General features: G+C 55.8%; 1 protein-coding gene across 1 annotated transcript in view; it reads right to left on the minus strand.

The window, feature by feature from the left end:
* Window positions 1-2,484: 2,484 nt before the first annotated feature.
* Window positions 2,485-10,975, minus strand: part of DCTPP1 (dCTP pyrophosphatase 1) — a gene marked incomplete at its 5' end in the record, with an annotated part of 9,109 nt that continues 618 nt past the window's right edge. Inside the window, 2 exon segments of the mRNA XM_073635299.1 lie at window positions 2,485-3,670; window positions 7,887-7,997. Coding sequence (XP_073491400.1) covers window positions 3,292-3,670; window positions 7,887-7,997 — 490 coding nt within the window. The 3' untranslated portion in view covers window positions 2,485-3,291.

The raw sequence follows: 10,975 nt of genomic DNA on the forward strand, positions 1-10,975 counted from the left end.
AGGGAACTCTGCCCCCCCTCCCCCAATATAAACTATATCCCTCCCCACCACCCCCAATTCTTCCCACAGGAAGGGAACTCTGCCACCCCCTCCCCCAATATAAACTATATCCCTCCCCACCACCCCCAATTCTTCCCACAGGAAGGGAACTCTGCCCCCCCCTCCCCCAATATAAACTATATCCCTCCCCACCACCCCCAATTCTTCCCACAGGAAGGGAACTCTGCCCCCCCCTCCCCCAATATAAACTATATCCCTCCCCACCACCCCCAATTCTTCCCACAGGAAGGGAACTCTGCCCCCCCCCCCCCCAATATAAACTATATCCCTCCCCACCACCCCCAATTCTTCCCACAGGAAGGGAACTCTGCCACCCCCCCCCAATATAAACTATATCCCTCCCCACCACCCCCAATTCTTCCCACAGGAAGGGAACTCTGCCCCCCCCCCCCCAATATAAACTATATCCCTCCCCACCACCCCCAATTCTTCCCACAGGAAGGGAACTCTGCCCCCCCCTCCCCCAATATAAACTATATCCCTCCCCACCACCCCCAATTCTTCCCACAGGAAGGGAACTCTGCCCCCCCCCCAATATAAACTATATCCCTCCCCACCACCCCCAATTCTTCCCACAGGAAGGGAACTCTGCCCCCCCCTCCCCCAATATAAACTATATCCCTCCCCGCCACCCCCAATTCTTCCCACAGGAAGGGAACTCTGCCACCCCCCCCCCCAATATAAACTATATCCCTCCCCACCACCCCCAATTCTTCCCACAGGAAGGGAACTCTGCCCCCCCCCCCCCAATATAAACTATATCCCTCCCCACCACCCCCAATTCTTCCCACAGGAAGGGAACTCTGCCCCCCCCCCCCCCAATATAAACTATATCCCTCCCCACCACCCCCAATTCTTCCCACAGGAAGGGAACTCTGCCCCCCCCCCCCCCCAATATAAACTATATCCCTCCCCACCACCCCCAATTCTTCCCACAGGAAGGGAACTCTGCCCCCCCCCCCCCCAATATAAACTATATCCCTCCCCACCACCCCCAATTCTTCCCACAGGAAGGGAACTCTGCCCCCCCCCTCCCCCAATATAAACTATATCCCTCCCCACCACCCCCAATTCTTCCCACAGGAAGGGAACTCTCCCCCCCCCCCCCCCCAATATAAACTATATCCCTCCCCGCCACCCCCAATTCTTCCCACAGGAAGGGAACTCTGCCCCCCCCCCCCCCAATATAAACTATATCCCTCCCCACCACCCCCAATTCTTCCCACAGGAAGGGAACTCTGCCCCCCCAATATAAACTATATCCCTCCCCACCACCCCCAATTCTTCCCACAGGAAGGGAACTCTGCCCCCCCCCTCCCCCAATATAAACTATATCCCTCCCCACCACCCCCAATTCTTCCCACAGGAAGGGAACTCTCCCCCCCCCCCCCCCCAATATAAACTATATCCCTCCCCGCCACCCCCAATTCTTCCCACAGGAAGGGAACTCTGCCCCCCCCTCCCCCAATATAAACTATATCCCTCCCCGCCACCCCCAATTCTTCCCACAGGAAGGGAACTCTGCCCCCCCCTCCCCCAATATAAACTATATCCCTCCCCGCCACCCCCAATTCTTCCCACAGGAAGGGAACTCTGCCCCCCCCTCCCCAATATAAACTATATCCCTCCCCACCACCCCCAATTCTTCCCACAGGAAGGGAACTCTGCCCCCCCCCCCCCTCAATATAAACTATATCCCTCCCCACCACCCCCAATTCTTCCCACAGGAAGGGAACTCTGCCCCCCCTCCCCCAATATAAACTATATCCCTCCCCACCACCCCCAATTCTTCCCACAGGAAGGGAACTCTGCCCCCCCCTCCCCCAATATAAACTATATCCCTCCCCGCCACCCCCAATTCTTCCCACAGGAAGGGAACTCTGCCCCCCCCCCCCCAATATAAACTATATCCCTCCCCACCACCCCCAATTCTTCCCACAGGAAGGGAACTCTGCCCCCCCTCCCCCAATATAAACTATATCCCTCCCCACCACCCCCAATTCTTCCCACAGGAAGGGAACTCTGCCCCCCCCCCCCCAATATAAACTATATCCCTCCCCACCACCCCCAATTCTTCCCACAGGAAGGGAACTCTGCCCCCCCCCCCCCCAATATAAACTATATCCCTCCCACCACCCCCAATTCTTCCCACAGGAAGGGAACTCTGCCCCCCCCTCCCCCAATATAAACTATATCCCTCCCCGCCACCCCCAATTCTTCCCACAGGAAGGGAACTCTCCCCCCCCCCCCCCCAATATAAACTATATCCCTCCCCGCCACCCCCAATTCTTCCCACAGGAAGGGAACTCTCCCCCCCCCCCCCCAATATAAACTATATCCCTCCCCACCACCCCCAATTCTTCCCACAGGAAGGGAACTCTGCCCCCCCCCCAATGAAGTGGATGAAGAGACAGGAGACACAGAGAGGAGAACCGTAGGTTTAATCCGGATAGTTCCATCAATACAGAGAAAAAAAAAAACAACTAAAACAGTAATTACAGTAAAATCCCCTCCGGAGTTCCCCCACAGATCGGACACAGGTATGTCTGGTTGCTCCGGGTAACAGCCCATTATTTCCCACAGGGACACAGAGCCCACAACCAATCACCTGGCCCCAACCTTCGTGTATTCTTCTCTGGTGAAACTGTTGTCACCAGGACAGGAAATGGGGAGAAATCTCTCCAATGGGGACACCAATAGAAAAAAAAAAAAACAAAAAAAAAAACAAAAAGCCAAAAAACCAACAAAAAAAAACAAACTTCTCCCTCCCAAAATTAAAAAAAAATAAAACAAATCTGTTTCTGGGCTTTGAGTCCCCTGGAGGTCACATGACCTGCGTCACGGAGGCGCACACAGATAGCAGGCAATGTGATGCACACCCCCCCCCCCCCTTCCCCCACAGGTGTAGAGCGCACCCTAAAACACACAACGCGGCCCGAACATCGTATAAAAAGAGTAAGAACGTTTTATTAAACTAAAACAGGCGATGGTCGTGGCTGGCCGCTGCGGTGTCCCAGCTATGGTGTCACCCCACCCCCCACATGCACAGCGAGGCATTGCTGATGACAGGATGAGGGCGATCGCTGAGAGCACAGGAACCCACCTCCCCACCCCCCACCCACCGCAAAAGGTTAACCAGAAGTCAGAGCAGTTCCAGGAAGAGGAGAAATAATTTGGTCTTTTTCCAGCTAAGCCACAAGCACAAAAACAGAACTAAAGCGATAAAAAACTCTAAAACGAGAATAGGACGCAAGACCCGCCCTGAACCATCGCCATGGGAGCGCCCCGCCCACCATGTACAGTGCACCACCCTGGGAACGAGGAGGAGAGCCAGTGCCGTACAGGAACCGCTATTGGCTGGGACTGCTGGCGGGTCCGTTCTCCGCAGCGCTGTACTCCATACTTCTTGGCGCTCCCCTGCACCCGGGCAGCCGGATACTTCTTGGCGTTCAGCTCCATCTTGGCGAGGACGGCGCGTGGGAGATCCACATGACATTTCTCAGCCAGTTCCAGCAGGTAGATGAGGACATCACTGAGCTCGTGAGAGAGGGACTCCCGCTGAGACTGCGACCAGCTGGGGAGACCTTCCGAGACCTCCCCCTGCCACTGACTGTGGAAGACAGAGAGCGCGTCAGACCACGGAGAAGAATATGCACCTCCCCCATTCACACAAACATTAGAAGGAACCTACACTGACCGGAATCCTCCCATCGTACCACCATGTCATCAGAACCCTCCATACCGCCAACCCTTCCCACCACATCTCACCAGAATCCATTATACCACCCAACTCCTCACATCTGATCTGAACCCTCCATCATACCAGTGTTCCACCTACCATGTCTGACCCAAACCCTCCATCATACCAGTGCTCCACCTACCATGTCTGACCCAAACCCTCCATCATACCAGTGTTCCACCTACCATGTCTGACCCAAACCCTCCATCATACCAGTGCTCCACCTACCATGTCTGACCCAAACCCTCCATCATACCAGTGCTCCACCTACCAGGTCTGACCCAAACCCTCCATCATACCAGTGCTCCACCTACCAGGTCTGACCCAAACCCTCCATCATACCAGTGTTCCACCTACCAGGTCTGACCCAAACCCTCCATCATACCAGTGTTCCACCTACCAGGTCTGACCCAAACCCTCCATCATACCAGTGTTCCACCTACCATGTCTGACCCAAACCCTCCATCATACCAGTGTTCCACCTACCATGTCTGACCCAAACCCTCCATCATACCAGTGCTCCACCTACCATGTCTGACCCAAACCCTCCATCATACCAGTGCTCCACCTACCAGGTCTGACCCAAACCCTCCATCATACCAGTGCTCCACCTACCAGGTCTGACCCAAACCCTCCATCATACCAGTGTTCCACCTACCAGGTCTGACCCAAACCCTCCATCATACCAGTGCTCCACCTACCATGTCTGACCCAAACCCTCCATCATACCAGTGTTCCACCTACCAGGTCTGACCCAAACCCTCCGTCATACCAGTGCTCCACCTAACATGTCTGACCACAGTTCATCATACCACCAAACTTTCACATCTGACCCTTACCCTCCATTATACCAGTGCACTTCCCAACATGTCTGACCTGAACCCTCCACATCTGACCAGAATCCATCATACCACCCAACTCCTCACATCTGATCTGAACCCTCCATCATACCAGTGTTCCACCTACCATGTCTGACCCAAACCCTCCATCATACCAGTGTTTTACCCAACACGTCTGACCTGAACCCTCCATCATAACACCAGTGCTCCACATACCATGTCTGACCACAATCCTTCATCAAACCACCAACCTTCTAGGCTCACCCAGAACCATCCATCATACAACCAACCCTCCCACCCCACTACATCTGATCAGGCTTCCTCAAACCACCAGTTATCCACCATACTAGGTTGACCCACAATCCTCAATCACACTCAGCTCTACACTCCACCAAGTGACCACAACCCTCTAATGTGTAACCAGCCCTCCACTTCTCTGACCAAAAACCTCCATCATACCACCTACCATATCTTACCAGAGGCCACCATCCAACCACTGGTGCTCCACCTACCATGTCTGACCAGAATCCTCCATTATAACACCATTACTCAAACCCCACCACATCTGACCAGAACCCTCCTTCAAATAACCAGCCCTCTATTACACCACTTGATAAGAACCCTCCATACTACCACCAGTGCTCCACCACGCCACGTCTGACTAGAACCCTTCTATCATACCACCAGCCCTCCACTGTGTCTGAACAGAACCCTCCATACTACCACCAGTGCTCCACCACCACACCATGTCTGACCAGAACCCTTCTATCATACCACCAGCCCTTCACTGTGTCCGAACAGAACCCTCCATACTACCACCAGTGCTCCACCACTACACCACGTCTGACCAGAACCCTTCTATCATACCACCAGCCCTTCACTGTCTGAACAGAACCCTCCATACTACCACCAGTGCTCCACCACCACGTCTGACCAGAACCCTTCTATCATCCACCAGCCCTTCACTGTGTCTGAACAGAACCCTCCATCCTACCACCAGTGCTCCACCACCAGACCACGTCTGACCAGAACCCTTCTATCATACCACCAGCCCTCCACTGTGTCTGAACAGAACCCTCCATACTACCACCAGTGCTCCACCACCACGTCTGACCAGAACCCTTCTATCATACCACCAGCCCTTCACTGTGTCTGAACAGAACCCTCCATACTACCACCAGTGCTCCACCACCACACCACGTCTGACCAGAACCCTTCTATCATACCACCAGCCCTTCACTGTGTCTGAACAGAACCCTCCATACTACCACCAGTGCTCCACCACCACACCACGTCTGACCAGAACCCTTCTATCATCCACCAGCCCTTCACTGTGTCTGAACAGAACCCTCCATACTACCACCAGTGCTCCACCACCACGTCTGACCAGAACCCTTCTATCATACCACCAGCCCTCCACTGTGTCTGAACAGAACCCTCCATCCTACCACCAGTGCTCCACCACACCACGTCTGACCAGAACCCTTCTATCATACCACCAGCCCTCCACTGTGTCTGAACAGAACCCTCCATACTACCACCAGTGCTCCACCATCACACCACGTCTGACCAGAACCCTTCTATCATACCACCAGCCCTTCACTGTGTCTGAACAGAACCCTCCATACTACCACCAGTGCTCCACCACCACGTCTGACCAGAACCCTTCTATCATACCACCAGCCCTTCACTGTGTCCGAACAGAACCCTCCATACTACCACCAGTGCTCCACCACTACACCACGTCTGACCAGAACCCTTCTATCATACCACCAGCCCTCCACTGTGTCTGAACAGAACCCTCCATACTACCACCAGTGCTCCACCACCACGTCTGACCAGAACCCTTCTATCATACCACCAGCCCTCCACTGTGTCTGAACAGAACCCTCCATCCTACCACCAGTGCTCCACCACACCACGTCTGACCAGAACCCTTCTATCATACCACCAGCCCTCCACTGTGTCTGAACAGAACCCTCCATACTACCACCAGTGCTCCACCATCACACCACGTCTGACCAGAACCCTTCTATCATACCACCAGCCCTTCACTGTGTCTGAACAGAACCCTCCATACTACCACCAGTGCTCCACCACCACACCACGTCTGACCAGAACCCTTCTATCATACCACCAGCCCTTCACTGTGTCTGAACAGAACCCTCCATACTACCACCAGTGCTCCACCACCACACCACGTCTGACCAGAACCCTTCTATCATCCACCAGCCCTTCACTGCGTCTGAACAGAACCCTCCATACTACCACCAGTGCTCCACCACCACGTCTGACCAGAACCCTTCTATCATACCACCAGCCCTCCACTGTGTCTGAACAGAACCCTCCATCCTACCACCAGTGCTCCACCACACCACGTCTGACCAGAACCCTTCTATCATACCACCAGCCCTCCACTGTGTCTGAACAGAACCCTCCATACTACCACCAGTGCTCCACCATCACACCACGTCTGACCAGAACCCTTCTATCATACCACCAGCCCTTCACTGTGTCTGAACAGAACCCTCCATACTACCACCAGTGCTCCACCACCACGTCTGACCAGAACCCTTCTATCATACCACCAGCCCTTCACTGTGTCCGAACAGAACCCTCCATACTACCACCAGTGCTCCACCACTACACCACGTCTGACCAGAACCCTTCTATCATACCACCAGCCCTCCACTGTGTCTGAACAGAACCCTCCATACTACCACCAGTGCTCCACCACCACGTCTGACCAGAACCCTTCTATCATCCACCAGCCCTTCACTGTCTGAACAGAACCCTCCATACTACCACCAGTGCTCCACCACCACACCACGTCTGACCAGAACCCTTCTATCATACCACCAGCCCTTCACTGTGTCTGAACAGAACCCTCCATACTACCACCAGTGCTCCACCACTACACCACGTCTGACCAGAACCCTTCTATCATACCACCAGCCCTCCACTGTGTCTGAACAGAACCCTCCATACTACCACCAGTGCTCCACCACCACGTCTGACCAGAACCCTTCTATCATCCACCAGCCCTTCACTGTCTGAACAGAACCCTCCATACTACCACCAGTGCTCCACCACCACACCACGTCTGACCAGAACCCTTCTATCATACCACCAGCCCTTCACTGTGTCTGAACAGAACCCTCCATCCTACCACACCAAGTCTGACCGGAACCCTCCTTCCCATCACAAGTCTCTGACCCCCAACATCCCACCAGGCCAAACATACTTACAAGAGCTCTGCCACCTCGCCCACTTCCCCGACCAGAGCCAGCAGAAGGTTCCGGGGTTGATGGAACTTGTTCCAGTCTCTCTCGGCGGTGAACTGAGCCTGTCGCTGGCGGCTGGAAGCAAAGAGGACATTTCTGGAGGTTAATAATCTGATCTCTGAGACAATTTGTGTCCAAACCTTTTATTGTATCCGCTACACAACTTCCAACAAACTCCTCACCAAGATCACCGGGATCCCCGGACTGAGCTACACAACTTCCGACAAACTCCTCACCAAGATCACCGGGATCCCTGGACTGAGCTACACAACTTCCAACAAACTCCTCACCAAGATCACCGGGATCCCTGGACTGAGCTACACAACTTCCAACAAACTCCTCACCAAGATCACCGGGATCCCTGGACTGAGCTACACAACTTCCGACAAACTCCTCACCAAGATCACCGGGATCCCTGGACTGAGCTACACAACTTCCGACAAACTCCTCACCAAGATCACCAGGATCCCTGGACTGAGCTACACAACTTCTGACAAACTCCTCACCAAGATCACCGGGATCCCCGGACTGAGCTACACAACTTCCGACAAACTCCTCACCAAGATCACCGGGATCCCCGGACTGAGCTACACAACTTCCAACAAACTCCTCACCAAGATCACCGGGATCCCTGGACTGAGCTACACAACTTCTGACAAACTCCTCACCAAGATCACCAGGATCCCTGGACTGAGCTACACAACTTCCGACAAACTCCTCACCAAGATCACCGGGATCCCCGGACTGAGCTACACAACTTCCAACAAACTCCTCACCAAGATCACCGGGATCCCTGGACTGAGCTACACAACTTCCGACAAACTCCTCACCAAGATCACCGGGATCCCCGGACTGAGCTACACAACTTCCGACAAACTCCTCACCAAGATCACCAGGATCCCTGGACTGAGCTACACAACTTCTGACAAACTCCTCACCAAGATCACCGGGATCCCCGGACTGAGCTACACAACTTCCGACAAACTCCTCACCAAGATCACCAGGATCCCTGGACTGAGCTACACAACTTCTGACAAACTCCTCACCAAGATCACCGGGATCCCCGGACTGAGCTACACAACTTCCAACAAACTCCTCACCAAGATCACCGGGATCCCTGGACTGAGCTACACAACTTCTGACAAACTCCTCACCAAGATCACCGGGATCCCCGGACTGAGCTACACAACTTCCAACAAACTCCTCACCAAGATCACCGGGATCCCTGGACTGAGCTACACAACTTCCGACAAACTCCTCACCAAGATCACCGGGATCCCCGGACTGAGCTACACAACTTCTGACAAACTCCTCACCAAGATCACCGGGATCCCCGGACTGAGCTACACAACTTCCAACAAACTCCTCACCAAGATCACCGGGATCCCTGGACTGAGCTACACAACTTCTGACAAACTCCTCACCAAGATCACCAGGATCCCTGGACTGAGCTACACAACTTCTGACAAACTCCTCACCAAGATCACCGGGATCCCTGGACTGAGCTACACAACTTCTGACAAACTCCTCACCAAGATCACCGGGATCCCTGGACTGAGCTACACAACTTCCGACAAACTCCTCACCAAGATCACCAGGATCCCTGGACTGAGCTACACAACTTCTGACAAACTCCTCACCAAGATCACCAGGATCCCTGGACTGAGCTACACAACTTCTGACAAACTCCTCACCAAGATCACCGGGATCCCTGGACTGAGCTACACAACTTCCAACAAACTCCTCACCAAGATCACCGGGATCCCTGGACTGAGCTACACAACTTCTGACAAACTCCTCACCAAGATCACCGGGATCCCCGGACTGAGCTACACGGTGCAATAGATCACCGCTGAGGGATTCCATTACCCAGAATTCCAAGGGAGAGTCCTCCAACCAAGAATAAGGAACAACCTCATTATCCTGATCAGAGACCACCCTACCCTCTGATTGGGTGCAGATCATCCATGACTAACACTCCCAGCATGCACTGCCAGAGCCCTGTCTGATCTTATGTTGGTTGACAGAGAGAGAGTTGTTGTTTATCAACTCCAATGTATCCCCTCCCCCGACACAGCTCGCCCCTCCCCCGACACAGAGCGCCCCTCCCCCCGACACAGAGCATCCCTCCCCCCGACACAGCGCACCCCTCCCCCCGACACAGCGCACCCCTCCCCCCGACACAGCGCACCCCTCCCCCCGACACAGAGCACCCCCCTCCCCCGACACAGCGCACCCCTCCCCCCGACACAGCGCACCCCTCCCCCCGACACAGCGCACCCCTCCCCCCGACACAGAGCACCCCCCTCCCCCGACACAGCGCACCCCTCCCCCGACACAGCGCACCCCTCCCCCCGACACAGCGCACCCCTCCCCCCGACACAGCGCACCCCTCCCCCCCTCCCCCCGACACAGAGCACCCCCCTCCCCCGACACAGAGCGCCCCTCCCCCGACACAGCGCGCCCCTCCCCCGACACAGTGCACCCCTCCCCCGACACAGAGCACCCCCCTCCCCCCGACACAGCGCACCCCTCCCCCCGACACAGCGCACCCCTCCCCCCCTCCCCCCGACACAGAGCACCCCCCTCCCCCGACACAGCGCACCCCTCCCCCCGACACAGCGCACCCCTCCCCCCCTCCCCCCGACACAGAGCACCCCCCTCCCCCGACACAGAGCGCCCCTCCCCCGACACAGCGCACCCCTCCCCCCGACACAGCGCACCCCTCCCCCCGACACAGCGCACCCCTCCCCCGACACAGCGCACCCCTCCCCCCGACACAGCGCACCCCTCCCCCCGACACAGAGCACCCCCCTCCCCCGACACAGCGCACCCCTCCCCCGACACAGCGCACCCCTCCCCCCGACACAGCGCACCCCTCCCCCCGACACAGAGCACCCCCCTCCCCCGACACAGCGCACCCCTCCCCCGACACAGAGCGCCCCTCCCCCCGACACAGAGCACCCCTCCCCCTGACACAGAGCACCCCTCCCCCCGACACATCGCACCGCACAGCCTCCTCGGTGACCTTCCCTTTCCTGACCTACAACCAC

Source organism: Aquarana catesbeiana, linkage group LG06 (assembly GCF_042186555.1).
Source record: "Aquarana catesbeiana isolate 2022-GZ linkage group LG06, ASM4218655v1, whole genome shotgun sequence".
Classification (NCBI taxonomy): domain Eukaryota; kingdom Metazoa; phylum Chordata; class Amphibia; order Anura; family Ranidae; genus Aquarana; species Aquarana catesbeiana.